The following is a 20,229-nucleotide window of genomic DNA, read 5'->3' on the forward strand; positions in this document are numbered from 1 at the left end:
GGAATTTCACAGGGAAGGCTTTGCAGGGCAATTGTCCAAAGTGCAAACTTCCCCTGGGCAATTGTCCTGCACTGTGGACCATCCAAAAATGTGTTTTAAATCACAAACTTCTGATGGTCCCAACTGGGTTACACCAATAATTACTCAAACAGGTCAGAAGAATTAAAACCTCATCTAACTTCTGGGTAATTATTGTCAAAACCCACACTGACCCACCCATGGGATCCCCAAACCCTCAGACTAATCACACTGCTATGGGATTCCTCATACCCACACGGGACTTATCATCCCACCCTCCCCATCATGGACCCCAGCTAACCCCCACTCTGCAGGTCCATCCCAACTCCCAACCTGACCCCCACACCCCAACCTCTGGCCAACTCATTGATGGTTGCCACCCAGAGCCACCTCCCCCCCCCCCCTCCCCCCGCAGCTCCAATGTCCGACGCTCCCGCGTTACCCGACAACCCCATCTCCAATGTCCGAATGCACCCCCCCCCACCCCAATGTCCGATCACTGCCCACGCATGACATCCAATCAACCCCCCCCCCCCCCCACAACCTCCACCACCCCCCACTCCGTAAATCCTATCCACTTACCTCAGGCACTCACCTTCTCTCTGTCGTGTCAATCGGATCTTGAAACTTACCTGGTTTAAGGCAGCTGGAGCTCTTAAGAAATATGTCCCTCTTCAATCCGTCTCTGCTGGACTGCGACGCTGGACTTCAGAGACAGCTGCCCCTGCCTGGATCTCAGCCCGCCCTGAGTCGGCAGGGCAAGCGAGACGGGCGCGGAATATGTTTTGTGCCGGTAAGTAGGCACGGAGTGGCAGTCCCACACTGTCTGTCACTCGAGGAAGTTATGGCCCAACACTGCTCACCTCTCGAGTTATGAATGAGTATGCTGAAACCTAAGAATAAACGGCACGCTGTAATCTGTAATTTGGTCTGTTTTCCTGATGTTATTTTAAAATTGGGCTATTTGTATCTAATTACATTGTGAATTCACAGAAAGGGAAAACATTAATAATGAGCATCTCGTAAGCACTACTCTGCCTTCGGAACTGATTGTTCTTATTTCTTTCAGTGCTAGGGGAATAATTGCAGTAAAGAAGTGGCAGGCAGTGTGTGTTGTGCAGTGTTGCCTCCTTGTACTTACGCACTGACAATCTTCCAATATCGCTTTGATCGAGTGCAACAGTCGGCCATATAGATTCTCAGCTGCTTCCTGTTATTGACTCTGACCTTCAAGGCTTCATATAAGCCACTTACTTACATTAAAGGTCAAGGTTGTGCAGGGATGAGGAACATTAACCTTTTTCTGATGAAATGCCTGCCTTAGCCTGGGTGACTCTATCGAATTATCACTGCATGAGGTGCTCTCCAGATGCAGTTATAATCTATTTATTTGCAAGTGTGTGTTGGTCTATCTTAAAACTCGCTGCCTGTTGAAGTCATTTAGTCTGTTCCAGAGTAATTATCTGGGTCACAGTCTCATAATAAATGGACTCACCTTTTGCACTGATTTTTCAATCTTGGAAGACATTACCACCATTGCTAAAAGGGACATGCACCTCAGCACGCCTTCGATTCTATTTTCCTTCAAGCTAAAAAGACGGGTTAGACATTTTGGGCTGTGCAATTTTAAAAACTTTTTTCCCAACTTCACTTCACTTGCCGCCTACTCCAGGTCAGGGTGGCAGAGAGTATATTTTTTTTTATTCGTGGGACATAGACGTCGCTGGCTGGCCACCATTTATTGCCCATCCTTGGTTGCCCGAGGGCAGTTGAGAATCAAACACATTGCTGTGGCTGTGGGGTCACATGTAGGCCAGATCAGGTAAGGATGGCAGATTTCCTTCCCTGAAGGACATCAGTGAACCAGATGCATTTTTCTGACAATCGACAATGGTTTTACGGTCATCAGTAGATTCTTAACTCCCGATATTTTTTATTGAACTCAAATTCCACCAGGGATTCGAACCTGGGTCCCCAGGACATTAGCTGAGTTTCTGGATTAATAATCTAGCGATAATATCACTAGCCTTCGCCTATCAGAGCCTATCCTGACAGGCACTGGGCATTAGGCAAGATGCACCCAAGATGGGAAGTTGTGTTGCCAGAGTCTATTAGAGGACACAGACTCACACATAGAGTGAGGGGCCATTTTACCACAGCCAATCCATCTAACCATCACATCTTTGGACTGTGGGAGGAAACTGGAGCACCTGGAGGAAACCCATGCAGACATGGGGAGAAAGTGCAAACTCCACACAAGGCCGGAATTGAACCCGGGTCCCTGGCGCTGTGAGGCAGTAGTGCTAACCCTGTGACACCTGACCTCTTCCAACTTTTTTTGTGAGTAGTGACAAACACATCAAGGAAGTTGTGTTGCATAGAACACTCTGTCCATTCTCAAAATGATATTGTGCTGTGCTGCTCACCTTACCATTGTAAAAACAGAAAATGCTAGAAAACACTCAGCAGGGCAGCCAGTACCTCTACCATATGTACAACTTGTTTTTGTTGCAATATTGTGAGATATTTTTAGTGAGGAAGTCTCACAGAGATTTTCAGCAAGTAATTCCAACTATTGTTAGGGCTGAATAAAAAGAACTAAGACTCAGGCTGTGCATAGCTGGTAAGTTTAATTCTCAGCCAAACACAGATACTACCCTGACCTGAAAGCATGATTAAGTAAGTAAGAAGATTCTCAATGCTAGTCTAAGCACGACTGAGCTCCAAGCTTAGCTGGGAACCATAGTCCCAGCATTGTTGCAGTACAGAAAACATTGCACCCTTGTTCAAAGAAGATGGTGAAGGTCAGTTACAGGTCAGTCAGTTTATCATCAGTGATGGGCAAGCTTTTAGAAAAAGATAATCTGGGAGAAAATTAACAGCCACTTGGACAAACTCTGAAGGATTTGCTAATTCTTATAGAAATCATAGAAACCCTACAGTGCAGAAGGAGGCCATTCGGCCCATCGAGTCTGCACCGACCACAATCCCAGGCCCTAGCCCCCATATCCCTACATATTTACCCGCTAATCCCTCTAACCTACACATCTCAGGACACTAAGGGGCAATTTCAGCATGGTCAATCAACCTAACCCGCACATCTTTGGACTGTGGGAGGAAACCGGAGCACTCGGAGGAAACCCACGCAGACACGAGGAGAATGTGCAAACTCCACACAGACAGTGACCCAAGTCGGGAATTGAACCCAGGTCCCTGGAGCTGTGAAGCAGCAGTGCTAACCACTGTGCTAAATGTTTGTAAATGGATGGCGTGTTTTTAGCAAGGTATCATAGAGGATGGGTCTGGGCACTATGTGATCTGGGCCATTGTGTATGTGGGATTTCAGAAAGTCTGTGATAAAGTATCGTATATTGGTTGTGTAGTGAGATCTTGTGGCGCATTGTTAGCGACCCATACCTCTGGGCTGAAACTCCAGGTTCATGTCCACTTCAGCCTGTGATGGCCATGAAAGGTCTGTGCATAATGTGGCCAAACAGGTTGATTATCAGCCCTTCCAATACACTTCAGCAGATCATATTCTATGACCTGCTGCGTCAGGGTTAGGAGCACAAGTGGACTGATGGAGTTGGCCATCTTTTCCTTGCCAGATAGGATGGGCTGCGAGCTCTGAGCAAAGTCCTGTGCCAAGTTCTGGAGTTGCCACCTTGTCCATATTAAAAAAGATGGTTTTCCGAGTTCTGCATGAATCCCTGTGCCAGGTTGGTGCTGGCTCATCCACGCTATTTGCCATTGAGCACAAGCTTTCTGGCAGGCTTCCCAATGCACAAAGCATTTTTGGAGCGAGGAAGAGAGTTTAACATTTCAGGACAGTAACCTTACATCAGAATGGGTCCGATGTAAGGCCATTGATGTGAAGCATTAACTCGGTTTCTCCCTCCATAGATGCTGCCAGACCTCCGGCATTTTGTGTTTTTAATTTCAGATTTTGAACATCCACGGTATTTTGCCCTTGCGCTAAGTATTTTTTTTCGTGTACGCCCATTGGTCCCCTTTAAAGTTCTGGCTCATCAAAGTCGTCATCCGAGTCCTCTGCAGCAGAACCTGCGTGCGACTCCTCCCTCCTTCGAGCAGCAAACTCCCTGCACAATCCTTGTCCTCTGCTCTTGTTGCAGCAGAGTTGTGCTCAGTGTCTCACCACATGCGGATTACCCCTCTATTCTCTGAGATAGACACACTGTGCTGGCGGCTGCAAGTGTGAAATCAGGTGACAGCACGTCTTCATCACCATTTCCTTGTACTTCCTCCATTGTGTGGTCAGTTTTTGGGTATCTAAAAGTCACAAGATACGGTTGTGGTGAGGAGTAAGTGAGAAAGGAAGAGTTGTATGCTTACACCATCTGTAGAAGAAATTGTGAGATGTGAAGGAGCACTTGGGTGTGAGAATATTGTCATCTTCAATAAATTTAGCCCAATCACTGGCACTTGAAAATGGCTCATTCTGTATTGGATGTAGGCATGCTTCTTCCCCTCCTCATAGAATCCCTACAGTGCAGAAGAGGCAATTTGGCCCATCGAGTCTGCATTAACTCTGTGTCAGGGTATTTAACGCCGTGTCCAACGCCAGCATCTTCACATCAGGGTATTTAACCCAGGCCTTTTCCCTTATCCAATCCCTGTAACCCCACACATTTACCATGGCTAATCCATCTAACCTGCACATCTTAGAACACACTAAGGGTCAATTTAGCATGGCCAGTCCACCTAACTGCACATCTTTGGACTGTGGGAGGAAACTGGAGCACCCGGAGGAAACCCACGCAGACAATGTGCAGACTCCATACAGTGACCCAAGGCCGGAATTGAACCCAGGTCCTTGGCACTGTGAGGCAGCAGTGCTAACCACTGCACGACCTTTTACTGCAAGAGGAAAGTACCTGGTTTTGCACCTTAAGTGGTGTAAGCCATAGGGCTATGGGTTGGGTGCAGGAAGGTGGGATTAGAAAGGGCACCTGGATGTCCTTGGGCTGGCATGGACAAGATGGGCTGAATGGCCTCCTTCTGTGCTGTAACTTCTCCATGGTTTTATGGTTGTAATAAGCAGCATTGTCAGTGAGTGTCGTGCAACTCATTTGGCTGTTGTGGCAGTCTTGATTGAATCGTTAGTGTGTGCAAGTCGTGCATATGAAGCTTGTAACAGTGCTCAATGTGCCAGGTGAAGCATGTTAAGTCTGAGCCCTGATTGATAGAGATGGTCAGTGGGGGAGTTAGGGTGTGGATGGCATTTGAAGTGGCGTTCACTAACCTTGATCACTTATATGAGGTTATTAAACCTCTTGTGGAAGTGCATCTGGGTCCTTGGAGCTAAGCCCTGACACATATCTCTGTGTGTCAGTTCCCTCTGTGTGTCTGGAGGGCCTTCTGTCCCTCAGGACATCCTCCTTCCCATTTCCATCCCCAAGTGGGGAGGCGATGGCCTAGTGATATTATCGCTAGACTATTAACCCAGAAACTCAGCTAATGTTCTGGGAACCCGGGTTCAAATCCCACCATGGCAGGTGGTGGAATTTCAATAAAAAATATCTGGAATTAAGAGTCAACTGATGACCTTGAAACCATTGTCGATTGTCAGAAAAACCCATCTAGTTCACTAATGTCCCTTAGGGAAGGAAATCTGCCGTCCTTACCTGGTCTGGCCTACATGTGACTCCAGAGCCACAGCAATGTGATTGACTCTCAACTGCCCTCCAAGGGCAACTAGGGATGGGCAATAAATGCTGGCCAGCCAGCAACGCCCAGGTCCCACAAATGAATTTTTAAAAAAGACCACCAGTGTAGCATTGGAAAACCTTGTATACACAGTCTCTGCCCTGGTCAGCCATTGCTTCTTGTTGCATAGCACAAATAATCCTTTCTCAGCAATGAATATTAGGATTTGTAATGTACTGCCTAAGAGGATACTAGATACAGGTTCAATAGTGGCATTCAAGAGGGAACTGAAGGGGGGAAAAGTAATGGGGCTGTGGTGATCTAGTGGGAAAGTGAGATGAACTAGCTTGCTGTTCTAAAGAGCTGGCATAGACTCAATGGCAGACAGAATAGCCTCTAGCTGTGCTATTTTATGATTCAATTGCACTGTACTGGGCTAACCTTTCCATTATCAACCTTTTTGTACAAGTTGCTCTCATGCTAACAGCTTGCTCCATAAATTTTGCCAGCTAACCTTCTAAAACAGCGTTCACAAATGTTGAACTTAAATGTTACAACCCAAGTTAGAAGGCTCCCCTCAATTTGCATTAATGACTCCTTCGAATTACGTCGTGAACCAATGTGAGAAGAATTCAGATGAAAAGTCCATTCAGAGGTGGCAGTGCATCCATTTGGCAGGGAGGATGAAACTTATTCAGCAGTTTAATACATGATTTTTAATAAGAGTCCCAGTCAGCACTTTATCAGGTTTCAATGCTGATGAGCTGGCTAATTCGGTTCTATTTCATTAGCATTATTGCACCTCAACTCTGCACCCCTGATTAATGAGCACTGTGACATTAACTTATTGAACCAACTTGCACCTCTTATCTCGGCGACTGACTGAAAGCGTTCATATTGCAAACCAGCACATCTTTTTTTTTAAAAAAATCAAATGAGTAAAACATACGATCAATTCCCATTATAAAGCTTTTCCAGTCAGCAAAACTCTCCGGATGTACAGCCGTTAAAAAGGGCTTTGCCAATCAATGATTTTTGTAATTGAGTCCAGGGTTTTCCCTTGAACTAATGAGTGCTGGACGTGGTCACAGCTATTGCACATCCGCTGCTGGCTCTCGCTGCTTGATTTTGAAAATCCGCCACACAATAACAGCTTAGTCAGAAGGATTTTCTTTATTAGTTCCAAGACGCCTCAGCTAATGGAGGGAATAAAACCCGGTGGCGATCGTTATGAAAACAGGCCTTTCATCTCGGATCAACATTGATTCTGACATTGCTCCAATTCTAAGAGTGTTAATCTGACCGCCAGCTTTTCCAGTTCTCTCCAGGAGCTGCCCCTGCTTCAGACATCTTATTCAGAGTCCGGTTTATATTGCAGGCAAAAATCCTGGAAAGCCAAACTTTCTGGTTGTATCACAGCTTGGTATGGCTCCTGCTCTGCCCCAGACCGCAAGGAACTACAAAAGGTCATGAATGTAGCCCAATCCATCACACAAACCAGCCTCCCATCCATCGACTCTGTCTACACTTCCCGCTGCCTCGGCAAAGTAGCCAGCATAATTAAGGACCCCACGCATTCTCTCTTCCACCTTCTTCCTTCGGGAAAAAGATACAAAAGTCTGAGGTCACGTACCAACCGACTCAAAAACAGCTTCTTCCCTGCTGCCGTCAGACTTTTGAATGGACCTACCTTGCATTAAGTTGATCTTTCTGTATGTGGTGAACCATTGTTGGTTCCCACCAGGTAGTGCTGAGCCATGGTCTGGCCAGTACTATGAGTCTGTATATATGTTACTGTTGGGGTTAGGGTTGGGCTGTTCTACCTGTTAATATAGTCCTATGGTACACCCCAGTTGGCTCCGCCTCCTGGGAGAGGTATAAAGGTCACTGCTCTGCCTGGTGACCCTTTAGTCTGGGATCGTATACTGTATATGGTAGCTCTGTTATTGTTGGCAATAAAAGCCTTTATTTCCCGAGTACATCCAGCCTCTCGTGTGTTATATCGCGCATCACTGTATACCCTTAAAGTTTGTTTATTAGTCACAAGTAAGGCTTGTGCACAGCAATGAAGTTACTGTGAAATTCCCCTAGCTATGACTGTAACACTACATTCTGCAATCTCTCACTTCCTTCTCTAATAACGGTATGCTTTGTCTATATAGCGCTTAGAAAACAATACTTTTCACTGTATGTTAATACATGTGACAATAATAAATCAAATTGAATTTTTAAAAAATCAAAAACTGCCAGGCAAAAAGTGCAGCCAATGGCAGTCCAATGAAGTTCTGAGGAAGACTCATTGATCTGAAACAGGAGGTCAGATTTAATGCCCTCCCCTGTGGCGGGTTTGGTGGTAGGGGCTTTTAATCGGGCGGGTGGGGATCCTGCCATCTCCGCCCTGATAAAGTCAATGGTTGGATGCCCTTCGGTGAGAAATTACTATGGAATGAAGGATCCGTCCCATCGTTGATATTAACATAGCGGCGGGGAGGAACTCACCATGCAGAGCATGACAAGGAAATCCGTGTGGGATTGCTTACAGGCTCGCAGGGTTCGGCGGGGTGGGGGGGGGGGGTGGAGTTTGAGGACATTGGGCCCGTACTCAATGGATTTTAGAAAGATGAGGGGGGATTTCACAGTAACTTCATTGCAGTGTGAATGTGAGCCTACTTGTGACTAATAAATAAACTTTATTTTACTCATTGAAACTTACAGAATACTGAAAGGCCTGGATAGAGTGGACGTGGGGAAGATGTTTTCAATAGTAGGAGAGATGCAGATCCGGGGGCACAGCCTCCGAATAAGGGGATGACCCTTTAAAACTGAGATGAGGAGGAATTTCTTCAGCCAGAGGGTGATGAATCTGTGGAACTCATTGCCACGGAAGACTGTGCAAACCAGGTTATTGAGTATATTTAAGACCGAGATAGGTTCTTGATTGGTAAGGGGATCAAAGATTACGGGGGAAACAGCGGGAGAATGGGGTTGAGAAATCTATCAGCCATGATTGAATGGTGAGCAGACTTGATGGGCTGAATGGCCTAATTCTGTTCCTATATCTTATGGGATTTCCCTTCTTCAAAGGCATTCAGGCAGAGACCCGACACTGGGAAGGAGGTCCCATTGAGACCAGTCCCTTGCCATTGCTGCTGAACCAGTCCCCCTGCCCCTTCCCACGTGACCCTCCCCCTCCCACCATTGTCATTGGGTTCCAACGACAAGCCTCAGCCTTGTATGAGTGTCGTACATGCAACAATCACCACTCCCCCGGTGGGAGCCATTGAATAGAGCTGGTGGACTTTGGCCGGCAGTTCTCAGTGGACATGGACATCTGTCTGCCCGCTACTATCCTGTTAAGTGCCTGAGTGGCATTTAATTTGGCAGACCTTCCTTAAAGTGGGCGGGGAGTGGGGCTCACATCGGCTCCTGCCCCATCACCTGCATTAAATGCTGCCCATTAACTCTGGCTGGAAATTTCCCAACCCGCCCGCCGCGGGAATCGTAGCGAGTACGAAAGAGAATTCGGTCGACCATTTAAAAGTCCATTGTACTTGAGCACACATTCCCTGTCCGGTGGCGTGTGCGCGCGGCCGAAAAATCCCACCCTCTGTCTCTCTCTCTCTTCACAGATGCTGTCAGAGCATCTGAGTGTTTCCAGAATTTTCTGCCTTATTCCTGTCCACCTGTGATGAAGAGGGCAGGGGTGAAGAGAGAGATTGTGAGGGGAGCAGGGGGTGATGGAGGACTTGTATTTATCAAGTTGTGTAATAGTTACCTCCGTCTCCTTGGTTCAAAGTCTAATGCAACTATATAACTTCATAAAAATTTAATACTATTCAACATGTTTTAAAGTAAATCAACCTTTGTGTTGCTTTGTCTTCAACTGTTATTTTAATGATCCCAACGGCGGCACGGTAGCACAGTGGTTAGCACTGCTGCTTCACAACTCCAGGGACCTGGGTTCAAATCCCAGCTCGGGTCACTGTCTGTGTGGAGTTTGCACATTCTCCTCGTGTCTGCGTGGGTTTCCTCCGGGTGCTCCGGTTTCCTCCCACAGTCCAAAGATGTGCGGGCTAGGTTGATTGGCCATGCTAAGTTGCCCCTTAGTGTCCCAGGATGTGTAGGTTAGAGGTATTAGTGGGTAAATATGTAGGGATATGGGGATAGGGCCTGGGTGGGATTGTGGTTGGTGCAGACTCGATGGGCTGAATGGCCTCTTTCTGCACTGTAGGATTCTATGAAAAGAAGAATGAATTGCTAAAAAATATAGTTATTTCAAACAATAGCTGACACAGAACAATATTTTAGTTCTATCAATGTCGTTATGATCTAATTTTTGGCATTTTTAAAATATACATTCATGGGATGTGTCCCAACCATTGTTGCCCATCCCAAATGGCCCTTGAGAAAGTGGTGCCAAGCCGCCTTGAACCACTTCCTGTGGTGTAGGCTCAGTGATATAGTTCCAAGTCATGATGGTGAGTAGCTTGACATGAAACTTCCACATGGTGTTGTTCCCATGTATCTGCTGCCCTAATTCTTCGAGATGGCAGCAGTCGTGGGTTTGGAAGGTTCTGCCTAACACGTCCTGGTGAGTTCCTGCAGTGCATCTTGTGGATGGTGCACACTGCTGACAGTGTGCGTCAGTAATAGAAGGAGTGAATGTTTGTGGATGGGGAGCCAGTCAAGTGGCCTGCTTAATCCTAATTGGTGCCAAACTTGTGGGAGCTGCACTCATCCAGGCAAGTGAAGAGTATTCTTCGCATTCCTGACTTGTAGAAGGTGGACAGGCTTTGGGGAGTCGGGAGATGAGTTTCTCACTGTAGGATTCCTAGCCTCTGACCTGCGCTTGTAGCCACAGTATTTATATGGCTAGTTCAATTTAGTTTCTGGTCAATGGTAACCCCCAGGATGTTGATAGAACATAGAACATAGAACAGTATAGCACAGAACAGGCCCTTCGGCCCACGATGTTGTGCCGAGCTTTATCTGAAACCAAGATCAAGCTATCCCACTCCCTATCATCCTGGTGTGCTCCATGTGCCTATCCAATAACCGCTTAAATGTTCCTAAAGTGTCTGACTCCACTATCACTGCAGGCAGTCCATTCCACACCCCAACCACTCTCTGCGTAAAGAACCTACCTCTGATATCCTTCCTGTATCTCCCACCACGAACCCTATAGTTATGCCCCCTTGTAATAGCTCCATCCACCCGAGGAAATAGTCTTTGAACGTTCACTCTATCTATCCCCTCCATCATTTTATAAACCTCCATTAAGTCTCCCCTCAGCCTCCTCCGCTCCAGAGAGAACAGCCCTAGCTCCCTCAACCTTTCCTCATAAGACCTACCCTCCAAACCAGGCAGCATCCTGGTAAGTCTCCTCTGCACTCTTTCCAGCGCTTCCACATCCTTCTTATAGTGAGGTGACCAGAACTGCACACAATATTCCAAATGTGGTCTCACCAAGGTCCTGTACAGTTGCAGCATAACCCCACGGCTCTTAAACCCCATAGTTGGGGGATTTGGTGATGGTTAAACCATTGAATGTCAAGGGCAATGTTTAGATTCCCTCTTGTTGGTGATGGTCATTGCTTGGCAATTATGTGACAAAGAAATTGTGTGCCACCTGTCAGCCCAAGCCTAATATTGTCCAAGTCTTGCTGCATTTGGACACAGACTGATTCAGTATCTGAGGAGTCACGAATGGTACTAAACATTGTGCAATCATCAGCGAACATCCCCACTTCTGACCTTATGATGGAAGGAAGGGCATTGATGAGGCAACTGATGATAGTTGCGCCTGGGACACTACTCTGAGGGACTCCTGCAGTGATGTCCTGGAACTGAGATGATTTACCCCCACCAACCATAACCATCTTCCTATGTACCAGGTATGACTTTGCCGCCTGATACCCATTGATTCCAGTTTTGCTAGGGCTCCTTGATGCCACACTCGATCGAATGCGGCCTTGACGCCAAGGGCAGTCACTCTCACCACGTCTCTGGAATTCAGCTCTTTTATCCATGTTTGAACCAAGGCTGTAATGAGATCAGGAGCTGGGTGACCCTGGCAGAAACCCTGGTGTAAGTTGGGTTCAGTGTGAATGTGCCATTAGGAGAGAGTCGTTAAAACATGGCAGTGGCCAATGCTGGGTGGCGAGGGAAAAGATTCAGTGGCATTTCTATTTTTACCAGGAATGGCACTCTTGTGTAATTTGTTAACAGAACGGTGGAGTGTTTTGTCAGTCCCAAAGCAGTTCAACGTTGTTGAGTTGCACACTCTTCCAAACTCTGAGATGATTTTTTTTTTGCAGGTTAGAAGCCTGCTGACTTTTCCCTCGGGAAATATCTTCCAAAATCCCCAAAACATCAGTCAAACTGAAGCGAGTAAACTTTAATGAAAATTACCATATGTAGCAGGAGGACTTTTAAGGACTGGCCTTCAGTAAAATCATTATCTGTCTCCATGTATCAGGAGTAGAGACATCACACCGTATTGAATCAGCTGCGGATATTAAAAGATTGATTTTTCATCTTTGTAAACCAGGAATGTGAAGAATGAGAAGGATGTCCATAGGAGAACATTCTCCATTGGTTCCCTGTCTAATTTCCTCATTCTTTCATCCCTTAATGCCACTTAATAATCACACCGTGCTAATGCCTCTTTTATCAAAATGTGCCTCTTGGTTTGTGTTATTTGTTAGATATTTTGACTGGTGGAAATAACAAGGCAAAAGATAATAAGGGCCATGCTGTGGGTTTTGAACCAACACAACGCAGATTTATTTAAGAGCTGTTGCCAGATTGAAGTCCAATGTGGAAGAGAGATAAAATCCTGTGAATGCCCCTGGTAACATCACAGCACATCATGTGACTGAACACAGAGATGCATTGCTTTACAATACATAACAGTTTGCAGTTTGGAGTCGTGTGAACAATATGATGAGGGAATACAGTGGCGTAGAGGTCATTACTCTGGGCTAGTAGTCGAGAGATGTGGGCTAATGCTCTGGGGACACAGGTTCAAATTTGATTTCAGTCCATAAATCTGGAATATAAATCGCATCTCAGTAATGGCGACCATGAAATTATCATCGATCGTCGTAAAAATCCATCTGGTTCACTACTATCCTTGAGGGAAGGAAACCTGCTGTTTTGGGGCGGTACAGTGGTTAGCACTGCTGCCTCACAGCACCCGGGACCTGGATTCGATTCCTGACTTGGGTCACTGTCTGTGTGGAGTTTGCACATTTTCCCCGTCTCTGCGTGGGTTTCGTCCAGGTGCTCCAGTTTCCTTCCACAGTCCAAACGTGTGCTGGTCAGGTGCACTGACCATGTTAAATTCTCCTTCAGTGTACCCGAACAGGTGCCGGAGTGTGACGACTCGGGGATTTTCACAGTAACTTCATTGCAGTGTTAATGTAAGCCTACTTGTGACTAATAAATAAGCAAAGAAACAACGTAGTTGTCCCGATGGATCTTTCAACCTACCTCATGAAAGCAGATTATCTGGTTATTACCACATTACAGCCAATTAGCTACTTTTGTAATGTGCTTTGCAATGTCCTGAGGTCATGAAAGGCCCTACAGGAATGCAACTCTTTCTTTCTTGCTGGCTTGCATGAGAATGAAATAGGGGGAGCTACATAATCTTGTCTACATACAGTGCCAAATTCACTGACCTTGCCGGCAGGTGGGATTCTCCGGTCCCGCTGCAATAAATGGAGATTTGGCTGAGCGCCAAATTCTCCATTCTCGCTGGTAGTGGTGAATGACCGGAGAATTCCAGCCAAAATATTTACTGCCTCTTGACATCCTTTAATGATGCAGGAGGGCAGTAACTCCTTTTCAGCAGAAAGGGCTTACAGTCAAGTTTACTCCGCTGACTTAGGAACAGTAAGAAGTCTCACAACACCAGGTTAAAGTCCAACAGGTTTATTTGGTAGCACAAGCTTTCGGAGGGTCGCTCCTGAAGAAGAAGTGACACTCCGAAAGCTTGTGCTACCAAATAAACCTATTGGACTTTAACCTGGTGTTGTGAGACTTCTTACTGTGCTTACCCCAGTCCAAGGCCAGCACCTCCACATCAGGACTTAGGGCCAGCCATGAAAAGTGTGAAGGGAAGAACCACTGCTTCTGAAGTGAAAGGTAGGGTACTACAGGGCAGGAGAGCAGTTATGAGAGCCATGTTTGTATTGAATTGGCTATTTTTAGGCTATAGTCTAACAAACAAAGACCATTTTATAGTAAATTAAGCATATTTGAAGAACAGACTGGTCTCTTACCTGTTCCAGTTGGAGTAGACTAGAGCAGGAGTCAAATCACACCATCAATTTGATTATCACAGCCTGTGGAAATGTGTAGTTACTTTGCGTTTGTTTTTGTTTAATGCTTGGTCCCTGTCCCATCACACTGCTTTGGGAAGTAAGGCTGTTCAGGTTGAATTTTCTGAGGAATATGTTTCAGTAGGCCATCTCCTTTCTATAACAACAAAACACATTCCAACTTAACTGACATTCTTTTTTACTTATTCATTCATGGGACCATGGGCATCGCTGGCTGGCCAGCATTTATTGCCCATCCCTAGTTGCCGTTGGAGGGCAGTTAAGAGTCAACCACATTGCTGTGGCCCTGGAGTCACATGTAGGCCAGACCAGGTGAGGATGGCAGATTTCCTTCCCTAAAGGACATTAGTGAGAAAGATGGATTTTTACGACAATCGGCAATGGTTTCATGGTCATCGGTAGATTCTTAATTCCAGATTTTTTTTATTGAATTCAAATTCCACCATCTGCCGGGGTGGGACTCGAACCCAGGTCCCCAGAATATTCGCTCTTTACGGAGCAGTTCCAGGTTTTGCTGTGGGAGCACCAATGTCATTTGAGCCAGTTTTCCTCTGCAGGCCTCCACTGGATTCCTGACGGACGCAGGTTATGGGGGATGTGCTGCTTCTCCGAGGCAAATTCTTTCAGTCCAGGCTATCTGAATGGGCTTCACACCTTCTGCCACAGGCCACCAATTCCTTGAAGAGAATGGTGTCCAGCGGTCTTCCTGAGAGGGAGTAAGATACTTCAACACTCCATGAATCCTTGTTCCTTTGTGATTTTCCCAGGACTTGGAATTAACTTTTGGCCATGCTCATTCTCCCCCGCACCCCTGCTAAGTGTTTTGAGGTTCCCCTCTTCTGGGGTGGGCCGAGAATGCCCCCCCTCTTGTCTCATTCATATGTCTGTCGTGAGTATGTGGTTACAACAGACCTAAACCCAGTTACAATAATCCAGGAATCCATACCAGAGTTGAGAAGATGATATAATGGCTCTCCATCTCCTCTTCCTCTGCACCTGAGAACTGGATAACAAAGGATAATGTGCAAGAAATGAGATTGTATTTTTACCAGGATGTTGCCTGATATGCAGGGTATTAGCTATGAGGAGAGGTTGGAGAAACTTGGTTTGTTCTCACTGGAACGACGGAGGTTGAGGGGCGACCTGATAGAACTCTACAAGATTATGAGGAGCATGGACAGAGTGGATAGTCAGAAGCTTTTTTCCAGGGTGGAAGAGTCAACTACTAGGGGGCACAGGTTTAAGGTGCAAGGGGCAGGTTTAAAGGAGATGTACAAGGCAAGTTTTTTACACGGAGGGTAATGGGTGCCTGGAACTTGCTGCCGGGGAGGTAGTGGAAGCAGATACAATAGTGACTTTTAAGGGGCATCTGGACAAATACATGAATAGGATGGGAATAGAGGGATATGTTCCCCGGAAGGGTAGGTGGTTTTAGTTCAGTCGGGCAGCATGGTCAGTGCAGGCTTGGGGGGCTGAAGGGCCTGTTTCTGTGCTGTAATTTTCTTTGTTCTTATTCTGTAGACCAATTTTGGCCTCTTCATAATTCCCTTTGCAAAGATGTCTGAGAATGAAGTTTGGACACAGACTTGTTCTGAACATTTGGCAAAGGCTGGAAATGCATTTAGTGTATAAAATGGTACGAAGTATTACAATATATTTACAGTGTGGAATCAGACCATTTGGTCCAAAATGACAATGCCAAAGTGGTCCACCAAGCCTCCTTCTATCCCTCTTCATCTAACCTGAACAATATATCTTTCCTCCCTCCCTCCCTCATGTGCTTATCAAGCCTCCACTTTAATTCATCCAAGCTGATTGTCTCAACGGCGCCCGTGATTGGAGTATGTCATTCCCTTGTTCTTCTTTGCACTGAATTAAATTGAAGTTCATTTGCTAACTATACACCAAAGAATCCTCTATTTTTATGCCTCCTATGTTTAACGTTGAGAGGTGTGATTGAGAGAATGTTAATGCATGCTGTGTTGCAGTGATTCGGATTTTGTAACCTCATGGTTCAGAAGAGGTTTCACTGAAACATGTGCTACTTGATGATAATAACAAATACTCTCTTTCGTTTATCTCTGAAGTGTGCTGTCAGCGTGCACTGAAAACACAGGTAGTCGTCCATTCCTTGGTAAAGACTTTATGCTCACATGGGATAGGGCAGCACAGTGGTTAGCACTGCTGCCTCACAGTGCCTGGGATCCAGGTTCAATTCTGCCCTTGGGTAACTGTCTGTGTGGTGTCTGCACATTCTCCCCGTGTCTGTGTGGGTTTCCTCCGGGTGCTCCGGTTTCCTCCCACAGTCCAAAGATGTGCTGGTTAGGTTGATTGGCTATGCTAAATTGTCCCTCATGTCAGGGGATTAGCAGGGTAAATATCCTTTCCAAAGATGTACAGGTTAGGTGGATTGGTCATGCTAAATTGCCCCTTAGTGTCCAAAGATGTGTAGGTTAGGTGGATTGGGCATGCTAAATTGCCCTTTAGTGTCCAAAAATATGTAGGTTAGGGGGATTAGCCATGGATAATATGTGAGGTTATGGGAAGAGGGCCTGGTATTCTGTCAGTGAGTGCACACTCAATGGGCCAAATGGCCTCCTTCTGTACTGTAGGGATTCTAGAGTGAGTGCAGACTCAATAGGTGGCATGGTGGCACAGTGGTTAGCACTGCTGCCTCACAGCACCAGGAACCTGGGTTCAATTCCTTGTGAGGCAGCCTTCGGTCACTGTCTGTATGGAGTCTGCACATTCTCCCCATGTCTGCGTGTGTTTCCTCCGGGTGCTCCGGTTTCCTCCCACAGACCAAAGATGTGCAGGTTAGGTTGATTGGCTATGCTAAATTGACCCTCATGTCAGGGGATTAGCAGGGTAAATATGTGGGGTTACTGGTTTAAGGCCTGGGTGAGATTGTGGTCAGTGCACACTCGATGGGCCAAATGGCCTCCTTCTGTACAGTAGGGATTCTAGGATTCTATGTGTCATGTGTATTATTCCTTGATCCAGGAGGGTATTTACAAAAGCCCACAATAATGCAATGATGCAATATACTTGGCGAAGATTTTCATAACCTGGCGCTAGCATGTTCCCCATGATCCATATCTTCAACTTTTGGAGCTATATGGTCATGATTAACATGAGAGGGTTTTTGTGTCATATGTTTTGGAGAGAATTTCAAACTTAGCTGCTGTGGCCCATGTAATAACTCAGGAAGCTGACTGGAAAGGAACAGTGATTTATTGCAAATTATAAAGTTAAATCACTACTTTGTGGTGTACAGACATAAGTCCTGTCAATCTTTTTGGCTAATCAAATAAATGAAATCAGACAAACTGAGGGACAGAGTAAAGGGGGCAGAGTAAAGAGAGCAGCCCCTTTTGGGGACTGCCCAAAACAAAAAAAACGAAGTGTAAAGGAAGCTTAAAGCATTAAACTAAAATGTGATTAAAGTGGTCAGTAATACACCCCAGACCCTGTGGGGTCCAACAAGCATGGAAGGCCTCGATGGTGCCCATGGACACCACATGCTCCCTCTCCAGGGACACCCGGCTGCGAATGTAGCCGCGGTAGAGGGGCAGACAATCGGGCCAGATGACCCCCTTGGTTACCCGCTGCCTGGACCTGTTTATGGCAAGCTTGGCCAGGCCCAGGTTCACGAGGAGGTCCTCCGCCTTCCCAACCCCCACTCCGCACCGGGTGCCCGTAGATCAGGAGCGTGGGACCGAAGTGCAAACATCCGGGACAGTAGTTCTGTAGACCATTCCCTGTGTCTGCCTTATAAAAGGCTCGGGTGATGAGTTCCACCTGGGTAGGTAGTTACCCGTTACCACGGGAACTCATATTCAGCGAGCCCACAGGGTGTTCAATTAAGGATTCCCCATGGACCTCATGGGGGTTATCACAGTCCACATCTGGCATCTGCCCTGCCTAATATTTATCTAAAATTGCATGATTTCAGTGCCTGTTCTTTGGTAAATCCTGTGAGTAAAATGGGAATGGGCGTCCTCTGGCTTAACTAATACAAAACCAGCCATGTCATAAAAGAATGTCTGTCAGTTCAGCACGATTGAGCAGCTGACAGGGAATTTCACAGGGTGAAGGAGACTCAAAAACAGTGGGAGAAAGGATGGGAAGAGGAAAGTGTAAAAATAGAAGCAGCACCGGAACAACTGAAGGCAGATTATTCCCAAATGAAAAGAAAAGTTTATTGTTGAACATAGTCATAGAATCATAGAATCCCTACAGTGCAGAAGGAGGCCATTCAGCCTGCACCAACAACAATCCCACCCAGGCCCTATCCCCGTAACCCAATGTATTTACCCTGCTGGTCTCCCTGACATCTGGGACAATTTAGCACGGCCAATCCACCTAACCTGCACATCTTTGGACTGTAGGAGGAAACCGCAGCACCCGGAGGAAACCCAAGCTGACACGGGGAGAATGTCTACGTGGAGTTTGCACAGTCACCCAAGGCTGGAATTGAACCCGGGTCCCTGGCGCTGTGAGGCAGCGGCGCTAACCACTGTGCCACCGTGTCGCCCAAGAACCAAGAATCAAATGAAGCCAATCGTGAAAGAAAGACCTTAAATTCAGCTGAATAAAATAATCTAATGTGAGGCAAACCTGGGAAATTCAATGACGTTAGAGTTAAGAAAGCCCACCAACGCCTCTACATTCTCAGAAAACTAAGAAAATTTGGCATGTCAGCTACGACTCTCACCAACGTTTACAGATGCACCATAGAAAGCATCCTTTCTGGTTGTATCACAGCTTGGTATGGGCTCCTGCTCTGCCCAAGACCTACAAAGGGTCGTGAACGAAGCCCGGTCCATCACTCAAACCAGCCGCCCATTGACACTGTCTATACTTCCTGCTACCTTGTAAATGCAGCCAGCATAATTAAGGACCCCACGCACCCCGGACATAGAATCATAGAATCCCTACAGTGCAGAAGGAGGCCTATTGAGCCTGCACCGACAATGATCCCACCCAGACCCTATCCCTGTAACCTCCTATATTTACCCTGCTAATCCCCCTCGACAGTAAAGGGCAATTTAGCATGGCCAATCCACTTAACTCGCACATCTTTAGACTGTGGGAGGAAACCGGAGCACCCGGAGGAAACCCACGCAGACACAGGGAGAATGTGCAGGCTCCGCACAGACAGTGACCCAAGCCGGGAATTGAACCCAGGTCCCTGGCTCTGTGAGGCAGCAGTGCTAACCGCTGTGCTACCGTGCCGCCCTTCCACTTTCTGCCATTGCCAAAAAGATACAAAAGTCTGAGGACACGTACCAACAGACTCAAGAACAGCTTCTTCCCTGCTGCCATCAGATTTTTGAATGGACCTACCTCACATTAAGTTGATCTTTCTCTACACCCTAGCTATGACTGGAACACTGCATTCTGCACTCTCTCCTTTCCTTCTCTATGAACGGTATGCTTTGTCTTTATGGCGCGTAAGAAACAATACTTTTCACTAATAATATGTGACAATAATTCAAATCAAATCAAAAAAGATTGTCGGGCAGTGCATTGTGTAGGATAAGAGAAAAGGTTAAGGGCTACACAATGAAAACTGACCTCTCTCAAATCTCAAAGCGCATTTGTCACTTTATGCTACTTGCCTTACGGGTTCATCGTTATTTCTTTCTCTGATGCAAGCTTGTTAGGGAAATATTTGAGCAAACTTGATAGTGAAGGTTCAGGCAATGGTTCTTCCCATGACTCTCAGCGGGGCACATGTTGTAATGAGGAACAAGATGAACAATGTCTTCTTTCCCTCCTCTGGAAGCGACAAGCTCACAGCTCAGTGAAGTGCTCCCTCTAATGGGCTGCCTGAGAACTGAAGTATTCATCAATCTGAGGCAAACAAGTCGGGTATGGGAGACCTTTGGACTTCAGCCTTCCAGTCGAGAGTCGGAGGGCTCTGCTGTTGGGGGCCATTGCCCGAGTGTCCGGAATGCAGCTTGGACCGGTCGGACCACCAAAAACATTTTCACTTTTAAAGTACTGAACAAAGCATTCCCTGGTGCTGTTTACTCAGATTATTGTGTATTTCCGAAATGTGGTTCATATTGCCTCTTTAATTCAGCATTGACATCACCCCATGCCAGGGGGGAACCTTGCGGGTGGGGGTGCGCTGCCAGCGTGACCGGATAATCCTATCAGTGTGAACGGCCAGAGAATTCCGGCCAAA

The 20,229-nt window shown here is 46.4% G+C and overlaps 1 protein-coding gene across 1 annotated transcript in view; it reads left to right on the forward strand.

Annotated features, from left to right (window-relative positions):
- Window positions 1–682: 682 nt before the first annotated feature.
- Window positions 683–20,229, forward strand: part of igsf9bb (immunoglobulin superfamily, member 9Bb) — a 683,212-nt gene continuing 663,665 nt past the window's right edge. The window contains exon 1 of the mRNA XM_078198934.1: window positions 683–811. Coding sequence (XP_078055060.1) covers window positions 683–811 — 129 coding nt within the window. The remainder of the gene's footprint in view (window positions 812–20,229) is intronic.

The sequence above is a fragment of the Mustelus asterias genome, chromosome 27, assembly GCF_964213995.1.
Source record: "Mustelus asterias chromosome 27, sMusAst1.hap1.1, whole genome shotgun sequence".
Classification (NCBI taxonomy): Eukaryota; Metazoa; Chordata; class Chondrichthyes; order Carcharhiniformes; family Triakidae; genus Mustelus; species Mustelus asterias.